Below are 21,122 nucleotides of genomic sequence, written 5' to 3' on the forward strand. Positions count from 1 at the left end.
CTCTTCCAAAAAGAATTTAAAGAGGTTTACAAAGCATTGAGAAAAAAATAAATTTACAATAAATCAGAAAACAAAGCAAAGGGGAAATAAAGTTTACCAGAGCAAGATGGGAGCTGGGATGACAATTGCACTTGGCTGGATATTCCCCATTTGCTCTTCTAGATTCTCCCCCCACCCTTTTCCTCCGGCCCTCTGCTCCTTTAAGGGCTCTCTTGTCTCCAGTTTCTCCTATAGCTACAGGTCTTTCTGGTTTCTGATGATGACTCTGTCCTCTTTCTGCGTAAGGCCTAGAGGCTGGTAACACTTCCTGTGAACCATCCCTTGCTGGCTTCCTTAATCCTTCCATACGTTTGTAACTTAACTTCTTCATGAAATTCTCTTTAGGTAACCCTTTTAAAGATGCCATGTTTCCTGTCAGGGACCCTGATTGCAACAGGCCACAAATCGTATGCCTTAAGTCTAATGCCTACTAGAAGGAGACCATAAATACAGCTCCAAGGTCTCAGTGTGATTATCCAGTGGGAAACACAATCAATGAGAGACTCTCTAATCCTTTAAGAGAAGCAGATCTACTGCCTCTCTGTGCCCACTTCTTCTATCTGCAGGGTAAGATGGCCCAGCCTTTGGCAGCAGTCTCTGCCCTGACTATCCTCAGTCTGGATGCCCCACAGGAGGGCTGAACGACAGAGCCACTGCACGTGCTGTGTCCTGGGATGCTGCCGTGGTGGAACCCGGCACCTGGAGGATGCCAGTAAAATCCTAGGTGATGCCTGGCTCATCTTCCTTGGCTTTCCTTCCATCACACTTTATTTTATTTTTAATCCTCACCTGAGGATATTTTTTCATTGATTTTTAGGGAGAGCAGAAGAGAGAGGAAAAGACAGAGAGAAACACTCATGTGAGAGAAACACATCGATTGCCTGCCTCCTGCACAAGCCCCGACCAGCGCCCACCCCGGGGAGGAGCCTGCAACCGGAATCGAACCCAGGACCCTTTGGTCCGCAGGCCAATGCTCTATCCACTGAGCCAAACCGCCTAGGGCTCCATCACTATTTAAACAAATCTACACAAGTTGTGTTTTCTATGATACCTGTCTGTGACTTCCTGGAGTTGGGGGTCCACCTACCCCCTTTTCCTGATAACCTTTCTTTTTGTACCAACAGATCTGGGCGCAAGACACTGAAAGGGGATTTCTAGAATAAATGTATAAACTGTAAAAAACAAAGAGAAAGAGAGAGAGAGAGCAAAGCAGACCTACTCCTGACACCAAGATGGGCAAGAAATTTTCTCTGTGATTGCTCAATGAGAGGTCATCATAGTATAATGACCACATTCTTTCCTGTCTTACAAACTATCGCTAATTATTCAGGTCTCAGTCCTAAAATATCTTCTCTGCTATCCACACTCACTCTCTAGTTATCTCATCTAGTCTCACAGCTTTAAATAACATATATATATGCTAATGACTCCCAATATGTATCTCCTGTCCTGACTTTTCCCTGAATTTTAGTTTTTACTATCCAATTGCCTGCATTGGATGTCCAATAGGCATCTCAAACTTTTGGCATGTCCAAAATAAAACTATCTATCTTTATTCCATAATCCTCTCTTCTTGATCTTCCCCCATTTCAGGAGGGGGTCCCAGCATCAATCATTTGGTTGCTTAGGGTGTGTGTGGGATGGGCGTGTGGCAAAAATCTGTCATCCTTCCCCCACCCCCCCGCTTTTTTCTAAAAATCCATCATCCTTGATTCATTTTCCTCACACTACACATTCAATCCATCTGCACATTATGCTGGTTCAAATCTTCAAAATATGTTCAGAATTTGGCAATTCTCACCACTTCTATCACTACCCCTCTAGCCCCAAGAGTCACAGTCTCTCTTATATTACTGTATTTTCCCTCCTACATTTGCACTATTCCATGGCTCCACCTCCAGCAGCCAGTGCAAGTCTTTAAAAATGTCAGCCCTGGCTAGTGTGGTTGGAGTATCGTCCCACACACCAAAAGGTGGCGGGTTCGAATCCCGGTCAGGGCATGTTCTATCCCCGGTCAGGGTGCATGCGGGAGGCAGCCAATTGATGTATCTCTCCCATATCAATGTTTCTCTTTCTCTCCTTTCCTCTATCGGAAATCAATTCTTAAAAAAAGTCATATTATGTCATCTCCTGCTCAGAATCCTCTAGTCATTTACTATCACATTCCAAATGCACCACAAGGTGTCTTACATGATCAGGCCCTCGATACCTGTGCATCTTTATTTTCTATCATTCTTTCCCACCTCCCCTCTCCTCCAGTTCTCTTGGCTTCCCTGATGTTTTGGGAGCAGGTCAAGCATACTACTTGAGGTCCCAGGATCTCTGCACTTGCTGTTTTCCCTAAGACACTATTCTCCAGATATCTGAAGGTGTCACTCATTTCATTCAGAGCTCTGCTCCAACAGCAACTCCTCAACGAAGTCGTTTCTGGTCATTGGCTCCAAACAGCGCCGCCATTCCTGTTCCTGACTTTACTCTTCTTCAGAGCACTAATCAGCACTGACATAGCAATGAATGTAAATAGGCAGTTATGCATCTGGTTGTCTGTCTTTCCACTTAGAATGTAAGCACGGAGAAAATACGTTGATTTTGTTCACTCCAGCATCTCCAGCGCCAGGTACAATACCTGGCACAAAGCAAGCTCTTGATATTTGTTGAATGAACAAAAGACCCCATTCTAATTTTCATTGCTTGACTCAAACTCAGCAAGATCCAAGAAATATGTGAGTCTCAATTATGTAAGTGGCACTGAACTAGATGCTTAGAGCTTTAAAAGTATACCTAGCAGTCCCTGACCTGAATTGTGAACTTCTGGAAGGTGAGGAGTGACTAGGAGAGGGCACAGGGGACCCTCAGGGCGCCGGAAACGTTCTATTTACGTACTTACAAACGTATTGGGCCATACACTTACAGATTTGTGTATTTCATTTTAAGCTGCACCCCAATAAGTTTTAAATCTTACAAGCATTTTTGTCCTATTGTGGCAGAAGCTTGTCACACAAAGGAAGAAATTTGAGAGTGGGGGAAGGAATTTAAACTACTTTGTAGGACAAAGATCATGTAAGACACCTTGTGGTGCATTTGGAATGTGATAGTAAATTTGGAATTTACTGTCAATTAGAACCACCTTTTTCAACCTGGCCCCTGCTACAGCAAGCTTCGCCTGTTGGGGAGCAGATCCCGAGGTGAGATGGAGCACATGAGAGCAACCCCCCGCCCCCCCCCGCCACAGGAGCCTGGGGCTAGAGAGAGGAAGGATGGAGCAGTCCTACGCTTTAGGTTCTTCACAATGTGCCCGAGCAGGTGGACACCGCACGCATCCACGTGCGTTTGGAGCGGCATCAGCACAGACAGCCCACGGAACGTCACAAAGCCGGCGCACGCTGGAGCCCGGCGCCCAGTGCGCACGCTCAGCACCCAGCCGCGCTACGCAGGCGCACTGCGGCCCGGCGCCGGGCTGCGCGAGCGCCGGTTCCCGGCGGGCTCCCAGGAAGCGAGGCGCGCGCCATGGAACAGCGGTTAGCCGAGTTCCGAGAGGCCCGGAAACGGGCCGGGCTGGCGGCCGAACCCAGCACTTGCAGGCAGAGCGCACAAACCTCGGGAGAGAAGGCGGAAGCAACTGCTACTCCAAAGTCAGCCCCAGGCTGGCTAAGACGGTTCCTGGTGTGGAGACCGAGGCCCGCGAGTGCCCCGGCCCAGCCCGGCCTCGCTCAGGTGAGAGAAGGGAGGCCTCGCCGGGGACCTGGCTTCGGGGCCGCTGTCGTGGCTCCTCTGGAAACTCCAGCTGAGGCTCCGCCCCTTCCACCACGTGGTGCCTTTCAGGCCCCGCCCCCGTGAGGAGCAGACTCGGGGTGGAGGAGCGGCCCCGCCCACACGCCCTGGCCCACAGGCCACGCCTCCTCTGGTTTCGCCGGGGCCTCCGCTGGAGGGGGCGGGGCCTCAGGCGCCTCCCACCTGCTCCCGGGCTGGGCCTTGGTCCCTTTGTCACCCCAGTGATAAGTGGATTTGACAACTTCTTTCCTGCAGCTCCTGATTCCAGGTGGGAAGCGAAGGTCTAGGACAGCGATTTTCATTCTTTTTCACCTCATGGCACACAATTACTAAACTTCTGTGGTACACCAAAAAACATGTTTTTGCCGATCTGACAAAAAAGGTGTAATTTTGATTCATTCACAACAGATAGGCTGTTGTTGTGTTGGCTGTTGTCATTTTTTTAAAATATATTTTATTGATTTTTTTACAGAGAGGAAGGGAGAGGGATAGAGAGTTAGAAACGTCGATGAGAGAGAAACATCAATCAGCTGCCTCCTGCATACTCCCCACTGGAGATGTGCCCGCAACCAAGGTACATGCCCTTGACCGGAATCGCACCTGGGACCCTTGAGTCTGCAGGCCAACGCTCTATCCACTGAGCTAAACCTGTCAGGGCCATTTTTTTAAAAAAATATATTTTATTGATTTTTTTACAGAAAGGAAGGGCGAGAGATAGAGAGCCAGAAACATTGATGAGAGAGAAACATCAATCAGCTGCCTCCTGCACATCTCCTACTGGGGATGTGCCTGCAACCCAGGTACATGCCCTTGACCGGAATCGAACCCGGCACCTTTCCACAGGCCGACGCTCTATCCACTGAGCCAAACAGGTTTTGGCGTCATTTTTAAAATTTTACAATCTAAGGGGAAAGAGGTCAGTGCCCCTAAGTAGTCAGGTATTGCATTGAAAAAATTCTTGCCGCCACCTTTCGTCCTCCCCGTTGAAAGTCTGTTGAAAGTCATTGGAAGCCTCCGGTCTGGGGTCCTGGAAGAAAGCTCCTCTGCCCTTGAGTTATTAACAAGGAGTTGAGTTATCGTTGTGACACCCTGTGGCGCTCAGAAACCTCTCCACAACCGTGTTGAGCCACAGCCCTCCGCTAATGGAGGGTGAAAGGTCTAATTAGATGCTGATGAAAAAGTGGCAGCAATTAAGGCTTCATTTGACTTTGCACCTGAATCACATGCAGCCAGTAACCCACGTTTGAATACAAAACTTGCAAAAGTGTGGTGGCTGTAACTGCCAGAGGTGGCATGCCCTTGTGCGCTGCCATTGAACTAGACTAGCAAAACGTTCAATACTGAATGTTGAAGGTGAAAACAGTATTCAGTATGGTAGCGTTCTCGCCTTTTAATCCTTTTGGTAGCTCTTATTCTGCAGATGAACTTAATTCACATCCCTGTATCTTTCTCTAGTTTTCACTCATGAATAAAGTGGCCAGGTGAGCTGCACATGAGATTGGAGTACCTAAGGGGGAATACAGGACAAAACAGCAAGGGAAAAATCAGTGCTTTGAGACCATCTGTGGCATGGCCTTTGTACCTCAGATGTGTAATAAGAGCCAAAAATTCCTTTTGAAATTTAAAATGTTCTGGAGCAGAAGTGTACCTTACTCCCTTAATTTTTTGTTATATTAAGTTCATTTATTATTGCACAACATCTGGTTGGGTTTTCTTTCAATCCTCACCTGAGGATATTTTTCCATTGATTTTTAGAGAGAGGGAAAGACAGAGAAATATCGATGTGAGAGAAACACATTGATTGGTTGCCTCCTGCTTGAGCCTCAACCAAGGCCTGAGCCGGGGAGGAACCTGCAACCGAGGTACGTGCTCCTCACTGGAATTGAACCTGGGACCCTTCAGTCTGCAGGCCAATGCTCTATCCACTGAGCCAAACCGGCTAGGGCCACAACATCTGGTTTTAGGGAATTTTTAAAAAAATCATGAATTGTTACTTAAGTTTGATATGTTCTCCATGACAGGCAGGGTTCTAACGGACTCCCAGAAAAGGTGCTCTAGGGTTCAAACAATCTATTTCCTAGCATGCAGTTTGTCTCAGGGTAACTTTATTGTCAATTAGAACCCCCTGAGCACAATTACTTAAGATTTTTAGAATCCACTTCCCTACCCTTTTTTCTCCCTGCAGTTAAAAAACGATGTCTAATCCACACATTGAGTTTCTGACCGTATGTCTCATTATCAGACGAATATGAGGTCATTGGGTTGGACCCAGAAAATCTGAACTTGGGGAAAGCTTCTGCTGTTAAAAACCCAAAAGCTGGTGGCCTGACCACAGGATGAGAGGAAGTGCTGGACCTGCAGTTGGTTCTTATTAATCAAGCTGTTTCTGTCCTAAGCTCATTTTCATGCACTCACTTATCATTCCTGGGGTTACTCTGGTGTGACAATTCTCATTACATTTTTTTTTTCTAATTTATAATCCATCTCTGCCTAATAATTTTGTTGGCACACAGTGGCATGTCAGATATCTTAACACATTGTATGTGGGAAACGTGTTTACACGTTTTACGTATTTATACGTTCTACCAGTGTAGTAGAGCGCGGGACACGTATTAATACGTTTTTTATAGACTAGCGGTAGAATGCGGGTAACGTATAAATACGTAAATTAAAGTTATCGTAATTTTACTAAACGTTGCCATTTGTGCAAAAAATTAGCAAAAATGGCCCGCGCCACCTGTTAGCGCGCGATAAAAACTACCCGCAAACAATGTGTTAAGCCTTCTATTTGTAATTTTCAGTAGTCATTGATAAGGAAGCGAGCACATCCTTCTTCCCCCACTCTCAAATTTCTTCCTTTCTGTGACAACCTTCTGCCACAATAGGACAAAAATGCTTGTAACTTTTTTTAATCCTCTAGAAACCCCCTGCCTCTCTCCCAGGCATATCCCCCACCAGCCACAGGGCACCGTCTAGTCCAGGGCCTACTGCCCACACCTGGCTTGTAACTCCTCACCTCCAACCCTTGGCTCAGGTTGGCCCACTGCTCAGATGTGCTTTTCCTTTGGAGTCACCTGGCTAAGCACAGTCTTTGCATCAGCCCAGGAGTCACCTTTTTGTGTCTTCCTTTCCCTCACCACCACTCAGCAAAATCCTGTCATGTGCCCACTGTGTTCCAGCTACTGCCCTCAATCTGGGGGGACACTGTGAAAGCGACACACAAAACGCTGCTCTCACAGAACCAGCTTTTGGAGAGGAGACAGTGAAAGAAGAGAACGGTGAATGCTATGAAAGGGGAATGAGGAGCAGACACTGTGCTAGTGAACTGGGGTGAGGGGTGCAGAGTGCTGCTTTAAATTGGGTAGGCAGGCAGGACCTCACCAGGAGGTGGCATTTCATAAGAAGGAGCCACTCGTGCAGAAACCTGGGGACAAGGCCAGGCCACATGTGACGTTTTTGCTGAGGTGTATGGGAGCAGAGGGAGCCAGCCAGGTGACGGGAGGGGACAGGCATTTGTCTCAGAGGGAACTACTAGTCCAAGTGCAGAGGCCTGGAGGTGGGAAGCGGCTTGGTATTGGGGAATGGGAGCATCTTCCCTAAACTGCTGACACGTGCTGTGAGACCACAAACCCTCCCACTGCCACACAACAGAAGGTGCCCTGCAACTGGAACAAAGGCCAAGCGAGGCTGAGGACGTCCCATACCCTTCCTCTCCTTTCTTTGTCCCTTTGCCAGTTCGTTTAATCTTCCCGACTTCTTCTAGCTCTTTACCCTCCCCTTTACCATCCCCCACAAAGGCTCCTAAGGAAGTAATGCGAGTTTTGGAGGGAGACCATTCTCAGATCCCAGACCAGCCTCATCTCTGCCTATCACCTGGTGTGTGACTTGAGGGGAGTTACTTACGGTCTCAGTGATCCCTTACCAGTAAATTGGGAATACCAGTGCCTGCCTGGATTACAGGAGATCAGGCGTTTTGAAGGCACTCAATAAATAAATGATGGTGCAAGCATTATTTTTATACTCCCTCAATAGTAAAATTCAGTTTGCTATGAATTTCAAGTCATACACATTCAAAATGTATTCTGTATCCATCAGTCCATCATTTCTCTCTGACATCTGGGTCACCACCTTAATCTCTGCCTGGTCCTCTCTTACTGGGCCCCCTGCTACTAACAATTTCCCTACGTCTACCCTCGCAGCCCATTCTCTACCTGGCAGCCAGAGTAGTCTTAAATATAAATTGATTATATTAGTTCCCACTAAGACCTGAGGGATTTCCCTATTGTGTACACTGTCAAATCAGAAAGGGACCTTTTTCTATTTAATAAATGTCTGTTGGAGTGGGGTGTTTGCTGATGATATGTTAAGGGCCTTTACTGAAAAGGTAATTACAGTATTGATGTTAAAAAAAGAAGGGTCTAACAAAATAGAATTTCTGAAGCAATATAAATCAGATGATCTGTATTTTTTTTCAATCCTCACTTGAGGACATGTTTTTATTGATTTTTAGAGAGAAAGGAAGGAGGAGAGAGAGAGAGAGAAGAGGAGGGGAGGGGAGGGGAGGAAGAAAGAGAAATGTGAGAGAGAAACTTCTTTTGGCTGCCTCTTGCACGTGCCCCAACCAGGACCGAACCCACAACTCAGGTATGTGCCCAAACTGGGAATTGAACCAGTGACCTTTCAGTGTACAGGATGATGCTCCAACCAACTGAGCCACCTGGCCAGGGTGATCTGCATATTTTATTGAGACCAAATATAGTTGTGATCCCTTTTAAAATGAAGTGAAGAAAAAAAAAAAGAACATCCTAAAAAAATAAAATGAAGTGAAGAAGAGGAGATATAACTGAAGAAATGAACTAAAAGTTCTTCTGTGGATTGAGAACCTATGTGTGGGTGCTGTTTGGCTCTGGAGACAACCAAGGATAATATATGGCAGTCTGTATCTTCATGGTGACAATCTAGGGATACAGGTGACCTATATTAAGAGACACTTCAGCCCTGGCCAGGTGGCTCAGTTAGTTGGAGCTTCGTCCCCTACACCCAAAAGGTTACAGGTTTGATCCCCGGTCAGGGCGAGTATGGGAAGCAACCAATTGATGTTTCTCTCTCACATCGATGCTTCTCTCTCTCTCTCTCTCTCTCTCTATCTCTATCTCTATCTCTATCTCTATCTCTTTCTCTCTTTTCCCCTCTCTCTAAAATCAATAATCATATCCTCAGGAAAGGATAAAAAAAAGATACTTCAGTATTATTTTACCTCGGGTTTATTATTTTTTGAGACAATTTCTTTTTAATAGTCATCTGCGTATTATTGTACTGTTTGTTCACCACCCCAAGTCCAGTCTCCTTCTATCACCAGTTACCCCCCTTTACCCTCTCCTGCCCCCTACCCCCTCGCCCTTTCCCTCAGGGAAATCGCCATACTGCTGCCTGTGTCCATGAGTTTTTTTTCTTTGCTTATTCCCTTCACCTTTTCCACCAGCCCCTGACAGCTGTCAGTCTGTTCTCTGTATCTGTGTCTGTTTCTGTTTTGTTTGTGAGTTTAACTTACTAAAACAAATAAAAAAGACACTAGCTGAACAGTTTGGTGCTCAGTGAGAAAGAGCCAGCCGGTGCTCGGAAGGCTGAGGGCACCTTCTCAGTGGTGGAGAAGGTCGAGGCATGCACAGCGCACCAGTCACGCCTGCCTGGAAGGAAGGCAAGGAGCCGAGGCAGGGAGAGGACCAGAGGCGATTCCAGGCCAGACGGGCAATGGCCTCGGCAGTGAGACCCGTGGAACTGGAGTAGAGGGTTCATTTGTACAGTTGCAGATTGTGCTGTGCAGGAAACTTTTTAGACTGTTTTTCAAATGGTAAGTCATGACCCTTTAGTAAGTGGTGACATCAATTTAGAGAAATCCAGTCCTCTGTTAAAATAAAATAAAAAATAGAATAGAAAATAACAGCTTCATATGATGTGAAGATATTTGTTGATTTGTGAAACTTTTTTCTATTACATATACATATACACATGCACACATGCATATACATATACATATACATACATATACATGCATGCTGGGTCACAGTGTAAAATGTATCTTTTATTCTAGGTCAAACCCAAAGAGGTTTGGAAAAAATACCGGAGTAGAGACCCAGCTCCCTAAAATGGCCTAAATCCCCGTGTCTCCCGTTAGCACCAGCACAGCGGCCTGTGTATTGGCATTTCTATCTGTTGAATAAATGGAAGGCCTTGGATTGCAGCCCAAAGAGTTTAAATTTTAACCTCTAGGCAATAAAAATTTGTTGAAGGCTTGTGAACAGGAGGTTGATGGGTGTTTTAGGAGATTCATTTAGCAACTGTATGTACACAGGATGGCGTGGGGAGGGAAGAGATAGGAGGCGAGAGTCCACTTAGGAGGCAGTGCCTTGGCCTGGGGATGTATAGGATGGAAAGGTTGTAGCTGTAACAGCAATTTTTATTTTTTAATATGTAGAGGGGGTTTTCTTTCCTGTTTCTGGTGTAGTCCTCATTTTAGAATCATGTCACTCAAAATTTTAGCTCATCTAATCAAATCAACTACCATATCGATTCTGTGTGAAGCATACGCGTGGCTATTGCATTACCAATGACTGGGGGCTTCTGTGTGGGGCACACATTAGCTCTAGTTAGCAGCAGACTCCTCTGAGGAAGTGCCTCCCACAAAGGGAACCCATCTGAGTACTGTAGGGTTTTCATCGGGTCATCTCACTAAGTGCTGACCGGTTTGGGGCCGGTCGGAGCAGGGCACAAGAGCTCTTTGGGAGATGATTGTTTTAGAGAGCAGGGCAAGGAAATAGAAATCAATGAGCCAGAAGCCTTCCGGGGACAATGAGAGCTGCCTCTCCAGATTGGTTTTCATCCTCTCAGCCTCATTACCCTTTATGTTTACCTTTGCTTGTTTGTGTCCTAGGAAGCCGCTCAGCCTGGGAGCAGCACGTCACAGCCCCCACGGAGGACAGCCGTTCCCCCACCGTTGCCGCGGGACCAGTCCTTCCTGACCAGCATCACCTTCTTGAAGGTTCTTCTCTGGTTGATCCTGCTGGGACTGTTTGTGGAACTGGAATTTGGCCTGGCTTATTTTGTCCTGTCCCTGTTCTACTGGATGTATGTCGGGACACGAGGTCCCGGGGAGAAGAAGCAGGGAGAGAAAAGCGCCTACTCTGTGTTCAACCCAGGCTGCGAAGCCATCCAGGGCACCCTGACTGCAGAGCAGTTAGAGCGCGAGTTACAGCTTAGACCCCTGGAGGGGAGATAGGAGCAGCTCTGCTGCACGCCTTGGCCCTCCTAGCCCTTGGCCGTGGACTTGTGGGGTTGTTCAGGTGCCCCAGACTAAGGACAGCTTACAGGCTAGTCCTGTGACCGCGCAGTTCTACCTGTTTTCCCTGATCTGCTGCAGTTTTATCTTTGAACTTCTCTTTGGTTTTGGTGAAATTCCCTGAAAGATACTCACTGTGTATTTGATGCAATTATAAAAATTACATACTGGAGAGGAGACCTGTTTGTGTCCTGATTTTGAGAGATGGTTTAAGAGCACTACAGAGGCACTGGGGAGCTGACTGTGAAAATAGCCAGCTGTTTGTTGTGATGGTCAGGTCCATGGGACTGTACACTAAAAGTAAATGTTCTCTGTAAGTCTTTTCATAGTTCTGGCATTTTTTTCCCCTGGGAAGTTTAAGTTGAAAGTTTTGTTTTTTTCTTTCTGTTTTGAAGGAAGACGAGAGAAGACAAAGTCCTGGGTGATCTGTGGGGTGAGATTTCACCTAGTCAATATGGGCAGATTTGATAAATAGTTATTAATGATGAAGTCAGCCGGAAAAAATTCTTGAGTGTGTACAGAGGGCAGCCCTGGAAGCGGAATCCAGACTTGCTGGCTGCGTGGTGGCTTCCTGTTTAGAGAAAGCAGTGCCTCTGCCCGTGGGCCTCTGGTGAGAAACTGTAAATAGAGGTAATAGGTTTGCTTTCAGTGTTCCTTCTCCTTCCGGTACAGAGTTAGAGTTTGGGTTCATTTAAATTGAGCAAAGGAAACCATTAAAAACTTTTTAATGGATCATACTGAGGAGTAAGAGGACTCTAGTTTTAAAGCAATAGTGTTTTCCAAACTTAAGATTTTAAGCAATTAATGATTTCTCAGCAGATTTCCCACTTCAGAATTCAGTTATTAATTCTGATACTATGAAAGTAACTTTAATATCTATGAGATATTATTAAGTAATGGAGGCCTTACTATTAATTTTTTTTCCATTTTTGCCTGATTTATTTATTACAGCAGAATCTCAGCTCAATTTAAAGTTAGCTTTTGTTCATTGAATGCCAGCACTCTGATAGGTGCTTGAGATATGATAATGAGAAAAGCAGACATACCCCAAGTTCTCCGAGCATACAGTCTGGCCAGGAGTGGGGTGGTGGACAAAATAAAGTAAGCGTGTCCAGTAATAGAGAGAGATAAGTTTAGTTATAGAAGGAGTACAGAGGAGATGTTCTCAGTTGTCACATTTTGTGGCCAACTAACCCCAGGGGTTTCAGCCATTGCTGAAAACTCTGCTATGCATTGCTCCTCTTGCCAGCCCTTTGCTGACTGGGAGTTTGACTGTCCCACAGAGTCAGCCAATTGAGCAGAAAGTCCCTTTAGCTCATAAGGAAGTCTTTTCTTTCATGACTTCTGTCTAAAGTGGATCTGTAGAGAGTATGGGAAATAGAATCCCTACCAAACATGCAAGTTTTCATTATATTGAAGACCAGGGGTCCTCAAACTTTTTAAACAGGGGGCCAGTTCACTGTCCCTCAGACCGTTGGAGGGCCAGACTATAGTTTAAAAAAAAACTATGAACAAATTCCTATGCACACTGCACATATCTTGTTTTGAAGTAAAAAAACAAAACAGGAACGAATACAATATTTAAAATGAAGAACAAGTAAAGTTAAATCAACAAACTTACCAATATTTCAATGGGAACTATGGGCCTGCTTTTGGCTAATGAGATGGTCAATGTCCAGTTCCATATTTGTCACTGCTAGTTGTAACAAGTGATGCAAGTGTGCATCAGTTAGTCTAGATCTCGTTAGAGATTTCAGATGTTTCATTCTGGAAAAAGGCTCTCCTAACTTCAAAAAAAAAAGGCCCTACTAACTGAAAAAAAAAAATAGACCTCCTAACTTAAAAAAAAACAACCCTAACTTGTTCTTACCTCGGTCCTCAGGCAGCAGCAGGGTCTGCACAGGCAAGCTCCTGACTCATCTGATCACACCCAAGACTGAGAGGAGGAGTCGAGAGACAGAGAGAAGGAGGGGAGTCGGAGAGTGCGGCGCACATTCCACACATGCGCACTGCGGGCCCAGGAGGAGTCGGCTGCTAAGCAACAGGCAGTGGTGGCAAAAACACCCAACGGGCCTGATAAATGTTTTCTGCGGGCCGCATGTGGCCCATGGGCCATAGTTGAGGACCCCTGTTGAAGACGCATGATTTGGTCTTCTGATTGATTTTATTAAGGCTTTCTTCATTTCCCTGATATTTTTTAAATATATTTTTATTGATTTCAGAGAGGAAGGGAGAAGGAGAGAGGAATAGAAACATCAATGATCAGAGAGAATCATTGATTGGCTGCCTCCTGCACACTCCGACTGGGGATTGAGCCCAAAACCCGAGCAGGTGCCCTGACCAGGAATCCAGCCACAACCTCCTGGTTCACAGGTTGATGCTCAACCACTGAGCCATGCCAGCCAGGCATTTTCCTGATATTTTACTTGGGATTTTTCATTTTATAAAAGCTAAATTCAAGGAAGAAATATTTTTAAAAAATATGTTTTTATTGATTTTTAGAGAGAGAGAGGAGTGGGGAGGGAGAGATAGAAACATTGATTGACGCTCAACCAACTGAGCCACACAGGCCCAGGGTAGAAGAAATATTTTTGATCAATGAGCATTGTTCTAGGACAGAATTAATTTGCATTTTAAGACTATAATTCACCCTTTGTAATACTTTAAGCAATAAAACTAAAAAAAAAAAAAAAAGACTACAATTCAGACTTTCCCCTAAAACAAGGTGCCTGTAACTCTCAATTAGGAACATCGGACTCAATGACTAATCCCAGCAAGGTAGAGACTTCTTATAAGTGTAGAAGAGAACAGCTTATGAGTGGACCACTAGTGCTCTTTGGAAATGTCACTGTTTTTTTCATGAGGCAGAGCCTAGGTTGCCCGAAGCCCCTCTTTCTTGGGATTTTCTGGGAACTGTTTGTCATTTCTCCTTGCTCATTTCTTCTCAAAGGTTGCATAATGCCAGGATTAACTTCTAGGAAAAGTGGGGTGTGAACCAATTAAATGCTTGGCGGGGAAGAGAGGAAGGGACTATATGTGTTTGCCATTCTGACCAGACCATTAAGCTTTAGGTGCGATCTTGATTTCCAGAATTTAGAAAGGCCTTTTGCTCTGAGAATTTCCACGCAGGCCCTGACCATTAGCCCAGCAAGCAGCCTCCTTAAAAGGCTTCTCTGTCATCAAAAAACTTGAACCTCAGAGCTGCGTGTAGTCCCCACGAGAGCTGTGTGTAGGGGTGAAGTCATTTCTATCTGAATCTTACAAGTACGTTGGCTCTTGCTCATCTTCACATTGTCCCATCTTGCCCATTCTCAGGAGCTATTAAGAGAGCTTCTACTTGGAGGGCTGGAAGAGACCCCAGAATGCCGTCCAATGGCCCCCCGGTCTTGGGCAGGGCTGCATTTATTCCTTGACTAAATTTGTCCCTCCTAGTGATTCCTGAAGAAGAAGAATCTAGCCCAGCCGTGGGCAAACTATGGCCCGCGGGCCGCCAGTTCGAAATGAATAAAACTAAAAAAAAAAAAGACCGTACCCTTTTATGTAATGATGTTTACTTTGAATTTATATTAGTTCACACAAACACTCCATCCATGCTTTTGTTCCGGCCCTCCGGTCCAGTTTAAGAACCCATTGTGGCCCTCGTTTGCCCGCCCCTGATCTAGACACAAGAGTCAGTCTCTTCCAGGCAGCTCTTTACCCAAAGAACTTCAGCCGCCCCCCTAATCGCCACCCCAGGGTGTGCTTATTCTATCTCGGTGGACGCTGAGGGTCCTCCAGCTGTGAGCCATCTCTCTCAGTCCCCTCCGTTCTTCAGGCTAAGCCGTCTCAGTCGTGCCTCTGGGACAAGCACTTTGAACGGAGGGCTCCAGGTCTGGGTAGGATGAATGACAATTCTGGAAAAGCTCTGGAGTCTTACCAGTGATGACGGAGGCATTTATATTTTGTGCTCTGAGGATTGTGCTTTGAGCCCTGGCGATCTTTACATTAAGAGTAAGCTGACTAGCTGTACAAAAAAAAAATTAGGAAGTTACACAGTTGGTAGAGCCAGTAATGCTCGGTTGGGCAGAAGAAAGTAAAATTCTAACTGTGTGTTTTTGTTTCCTGCCACTCACACTAATAACCTATTAACCAGCAAATATCTGTGGGCTCCCTGGGCTTGCTGCTGGGGACACTTAATGAGCTTCTGCTGTTGAGTCCACTGTGAGAGCCGGGATGCGGGTGGGGCTGGGATGCATGGAGCATCCTGCCACCAGGGGGTTGCAGAGAGCTGCCGCTGTGCGTCCCTTCCCATCACACTTAAAAATTCTTTTAAGCTGGAAAACCCACTCCGCCGCTTTTTCAGATGGTCTTTTCACTTTAAGATTCACAGAGGAAAGGGCTCGTCAGAGGTCCTGGAAAGGCACAGAAAGCTGCCAGAGTGACTTATACACACATCTTTCAGTTAAACAACAGCCCCTGTAGATTCAGCAGTCGAGGGGGTTAGCCCTGTGCTTATCCAGAGCTGAGCTCTGGGGGGAAAAGGCTAGGAACTTACACAGCCGGCAGAGAAACTTGATCCCTAAGCCAAGAGAGTAACATTTGAACTGTATGCTTTGGTTTCTGTCACATACTTTTATTTCACAACAGTGGAGCACTGGGTTAGATGAAGACTTGAATCTCACTCTCCAAAGGCTGAGAGAGAAGGCAAGGTGAGTACACAGGGGACCACGCTGTAAGGCATGTAACATAGTATAGGTGTTTATAAAGGTAGGGTGTGGGGGGAGTCATCAGATCTCAAGTCTGTACTACCTAGGATTATCACTTTTATATATAAAAAAAAAAAAAAAAAAAAAGCTGGGTTCCCTTAAGTGATGGATGAATGTTTTGCAAAGTGTGGTCTGTGGGCACTTACATGGGAGTCTCCTGTGGTAATGTTAACATGCAGATCCAGGGCCCCACCCAGACCCACTGACCCGGATGTCTAGGGAGAGGGCCCTGAGAATCTGCATTTTAGCAACCTCCCTGGGCTAATCTTTAGCTTGCTAAAGGTTTAGAGCCCCTGACATAAACCATAAGTGTTAAATAGGAGGAAAACAGTATATATTAGACCCAAGCCTAGAAAGATGGCTGCGTATTTTATTATCTTTTTATAAATACGTTTCCATTGATTTCAGAAGGGAAGGGAAAGGGATAGCTAGAAATATCAATGATGAGAATCATCCATGGGCTGCCTCCTGCACGCCCCCTACTGGAGATCGAGCCCACAACCCGGGCATGTGCACTGACTTGACTGGGAATAGAAGCATGACCTCCTAATTCATGGGTCAACACTCAACTACTGAGCTACACCAGCCAGGCTGAATGTGTATTTTAAATGGAGGTAACAAAGTTTTCTATTTTTCAAACTGTTCATTCAGGTCATCATTGCTACATAAATGGCTTTAAAATGATGAGGAACTCACTCCAAAGGCTGTATGGCAATTAAAGCTGCTTTATTTCTGACGTTTTCTTTAAATACATTTATTACAAAAAGGAAACACATGTTTATTTTAGAATATTTTGGAATTATGAAAAAGAACAAAGTATTTTAATTTTGCACTTATGTGCATGTATTTCAGAATTCCAAAAGTTAATAAGTGATGAAGCTCCCACCCATTGCCATGCTTGCTCTTTCTCAAGCTCACAAATGATAATACACTCTATACACTATTCTGCCCTTTGCTTTCTATTTTCTTTGTTATGTTTTCGGGTTTTATTTCCATGCACAAAGTTTTTATGGGAGAGAGTGGCATGATCCAGTTTTCATGGTTAAAAGACCACCTGGGCTCTCATATGGAGAGCAGATACTCTGTGTCATTCATCTGCCCTTCCATCTGTCCACCACCTGTCACCTGTCCATCCATCCATCCATCCATATGGGTCATCTGATTTATGAAAATATTTACATATTTTTATTCAGCCATCTTTTAAGATTTTATTAGCAATATTGACATTATGGCAAAATTATTGGCTTATGAAGTATATTTATACATTCTACAATTTTTGTTAAAGTGGAATGTTTTAATTTGGGGAAACCAATGATATTAGTGATCATGATAATTAAAAACCAAGTCAGAATATCCTAAAAGTCAACACAACAAAAATTACAAACATTTTAGTCAAAGAACTAAATAAAACCTGTAACAATTTGTTTCCAGAACAAATATGCTTATGCATTCATCAATTTAACTGTTTTGGACAGCATTTTACTGAACAACTTTTTTCTGAATTTATTCTTTCACCAATGAAAGAATTACAATCCATAAACATGACCAAATGAGGCATAACAATCTACTAACTAGTACCTGTTTTTTCAACTTATATGAATCTATCAGATCTTTCCCTATCTATTTATCTATCTATCAATCTTCAGCCATTTATCTGTTTGGGATCTGGTTCATTATTGTTATTTTTAAAATTCTAATATACTTTATTCAAATTTCAGTTGTTCAGTATTCTCTACAGCAATATTGAACTTTTTTTTTTCTGGTTCAATATTCCATTCTGGGTTATGACTTCCAATGAAGAGAATCAAAGCCTGACGGTATCTACTGTGGGCTTTGGCAGAGCACCTAATCTTTGCCAGGCCTGGTGCTGAGCTTGAGAGCATGTAGTTGAGGTCCCTTTTCTCATGGAGTTCACAATCAAATGGGGAAGGCAGTCCCAAATCAGTTACAATACTGTGTGGTACGCACCATGAGAACATGATGTCTAAACAAGAACCAGAGCCTAGAAAAAGGATATGGAGGTCAGGGAGGGCTTCCTGGAGGCAGTCATGTCCTGATTTCGAAGGAGCATCAGCCCCTTGGGAAGAAGGCAAGGACAAGGAGGTGCATTTCAGACACAGGAAATCAACCTGGTAAAAAGGTGGTAATCATGACGGAGACTAGCATGCTTGTGAAAGTGATACATTCTGAGGATTTCTATTATTCTTCCAACTAGTTGATGTATATATGCATATGTCTGAAAGTTATTGATTTTAATATATTAATATCATACCAGCTCTTGCCTTTTCATGAATTTTCTTACTAATTATAATGATTTTCAAGTTGATTCTCCTGGATTTTCCACATAGATAATTATTTTCTTTTCAAATAATATAAAATTTAGCCCCCCTTTTTCTAATTTTTATATTTCTTGTTCTTTCCCTTTATTTAATGACATTGACTAGGATATCCAAGAAAATGATAAGTCAGAATCACAGTCAATGATATCTTTGGCAGATATCTTGTTCTTGACTTTAATGATCATGCTTCAGTATTTTTCCATTAAGCATGATGTTGCCTTTGAGTAAGTGGGTGGATCTTAAGGAATTATTCACCTGTACTTATGTTATTAGAAGGTTTTATTTTCCTTACATTAAGAATGGATGTTGAATTCCACAAAATCTCTTTCAGGGTAGTAGATACTGATCTCTTTTCTCTTTGATCAATTGTAATCAATTATGTTGTACTATTCTTTGAATATGCTAATAGGTTCTATTTGTTAATATTTTTATTTACATTTTTAATCAAAAATTTTAATGAGAATATAGTACTTTTTGAGTATTCAGACTTTGGAATATATAAAAGCATATTTTTAGGTTCTCATTACAGATTGTATCCTTTTATCATTATAAAAAGCCATCCTTGTTTTCTTGATTGCTTTTTGCCCTGAATTCATCCTTATCTGACACTAAGATTGGGACCCCCCTCCTTAATTTTTGTTTCCATTTGCCAAGTATGTTTCTGTCCAATCTTTGATTTTCAGCCAGAGTAATTTTTATTAGGTGGGTTGCTTGTAGAGAACAGTTGAATTTTCCTTTATAATTCATTCTGAGAATATTTTTCTTTTAATAGGTGAGTTTAGCTCATTTATATTTATTGAAGTCTTGTTTATCTCATCACATTTTATGTTAGTTTTCTGTTTATATTGCTTTTTTAAAAACATAATGGTCTCTGTTTTATTAAATTTTTGTTTTTTTCCTTTTGATAATTAGGAGAACAAATTTCTGTTCCAAAGTTATTTTTTAACTTTAAAATATTTTATCATTCATATTTTTAGGCAGTATTTATTAATATCTTGTGCAAAAGTTAATATCATAAGTTTATATTCCATCCTCTCCCTGCTTCTCTCTATTCCTTGGCACTCACTTCTATTAACTGATTGACTTATTGACTTTACATTTTTCAATTTAATTTCAACTTATTACTTGATTTATTAGCCTTAAATTATATACTTTTACCTGTGGCTGTAAAAGATGAGGAAGTCAACATACCTACATTGCTGTATACCTCCTATCCCTTTTCCTTTCCTTTATTATATACTAGAGGCCCAGTGCATGAAATTTGTGCATGGGGGGTGGTCCCCTAAGCCCAGCCTGCACACTCTCCAATCCGGGACCCCTCAGGGGATATCTAACTGCCGGTTTAGGCCCGATCCCAGGTATCGGGCCTAAACCAGCAGTTGGACATACCTCTCACAATCCTGGACTGCTGGCTCCTAATCGCTCACCTGTCTGCCTGCCTTGTTGCCCCTAACTGCACCCCGCCACCCCCCGCCGGCCTGATCACCCCTCACTGCCTCTGCATGCTGACCTGATCGCACCTAACTGCCCCGCACCCTGCTGGCCTGGTTACCCCTTACTGCCCCCCGTCAGCCTGGTCACCCCTAACTGCCCCCCCAGCAGTGTAGTCGCCCTACACTGCCCGCCCCTTTCAGCCTAATCACCCCCTCCACTGGCCTGGTCACTCCCAACTGCCCCCCTCTGCAGGCCTGGTCTCCCCTAACTGCCCCGCCCCCGCTGCTGGTTTGGTCGCCCCCAACTGCCCCCCCCTGCTGGCCTGGTTGCCCCTCATGGCCCCCCCCCCCCCCCCCGCCGGCCTGGTGGCCCCACACAGCCTGCTTGTTCAGTCGTTTGGTCGTCCCTCGCTAATCCCCCTGCTGGCCTGGTTGTCGACAGCCATCTTGTGAGGGTTAATTTGCATATTACCTCTTTATTATATAGGATTGTTAAGGTTCATAACATCTATCTTCTATTTTTTAATCATAATTTCTATTTGTTTTAGTCTTAGTCATACTATAATTAATTTTTTTACATAATGATAAACAATGAATATATTCTCATGTGATTCACCTACAATATTGATTTTGACAGCTGCATATTTGTTTTTTTAATATGTTTTTAATTGATTTCAGTGGGAGGAAGGGAAAGGGAGAGGGAGTTAGAAAATCAATGATGAGAGAGAATCATTGATCACCTGCCTCCTGTATGCCCCCTACTGGGGGTGGAGCTTGAAACCCAGGCATGTGCCCTGCCCGGGAATTGAACTGTGACCTCCTGTTTCATGGGTCATCGTTCAAACACTGACCCACACCAGCTGGACTGCATAATATTTCTATATCAGTAAGTGTACCATTATTTACTTAACCAATGCCCTATTATTAAACATTTATGCTGTATCGAATGTTCACTAGTATGAATAGTATAAACCAGGCTAGCCTCTTTGAAACTTAAAGTTATATTTCTAACTCCTGGAGAGTGGTGTCAAACTTTGCTGACCATTCAAATCTCTGAGGATCTGCTTAAAATGCAGATTCTGGTTCTGTAGGTCTAGCCAGGGCCTAAGATTCTGCACTTCAAACAAACTCCCAGGTGCTGCTGCTGCTGCTGGTCTTTGGGACATTTTGAGTAGCAAGGTCTTGGAATATATTTTGTGTCTGTGGAATTTTGCTTGAATGAAAAAATGCTAGAAAACATTGGAATAGTGGTTCTCACTGTGTTTTGTGACACACTTTAAGATATTAGGTTTGTATCAAAGTAGCAAACCTATCGGATGTTCATTTTGCAAGGTTACGCTTATCTTGTCAATCTCCTGACTGGCCTGGGCCTCCTGTGCATGTGTCCAGGGAGCCGATCAGATGTGCACATTGCTGTCACCTGGGGGGAAAGGCTGAGAACCAATGCGCAAATGAAGCA

General features: G+C 44.1%; 1 protein-coding gene across 1 annotated transcript; it reads left to right on the plus strand.

Annotated features, from left to right (window-relative positions):
* The first annotated feature begins 3,464 nt into the window (after positions 1-3,464).
* On the plus strand, positions 3,465-11,323 carry SAYSD1 (SAYSVFN motif domain containing 1). Its single transcript, XM_036317932.1, has 2 exons — positions 3,465-3,753; positions 10,742-11,323. The coding sequence occupies exons 1-2, from the start codon at positions 3,547-3,549 to the stop codon at positions 11,084-11,086; spliced, it is 552 nt and encodes a 183-aa protein (XP_036173825.1). The 5' UTR covers positions 3,465-3,546; the 3' UTR covers positions 11,087-11,323.
* The last annotated feature ends 9,799 nt before the right edge of the window (positions 11,324-21,122 follow it).

The sequence above is a fragment of the Myotis myotis genome, unplaced genomic scaffold (assembly GCF_014108235.1).
Source record: "Myotis myotis isolate mMyoMyo1 unplaced genomic scaffold, mMyoMyo1.p scaffold_m19_p_7, whole genome shotgun sequence".
In the NCBI taxonomy this organism is placed as follows: domain Eukaryota; kingdom Metazoa; phylum Chordata; class Mammalia; order Chiroptera; family Vespertilionidae; genus Myotis; species Myotis myotis.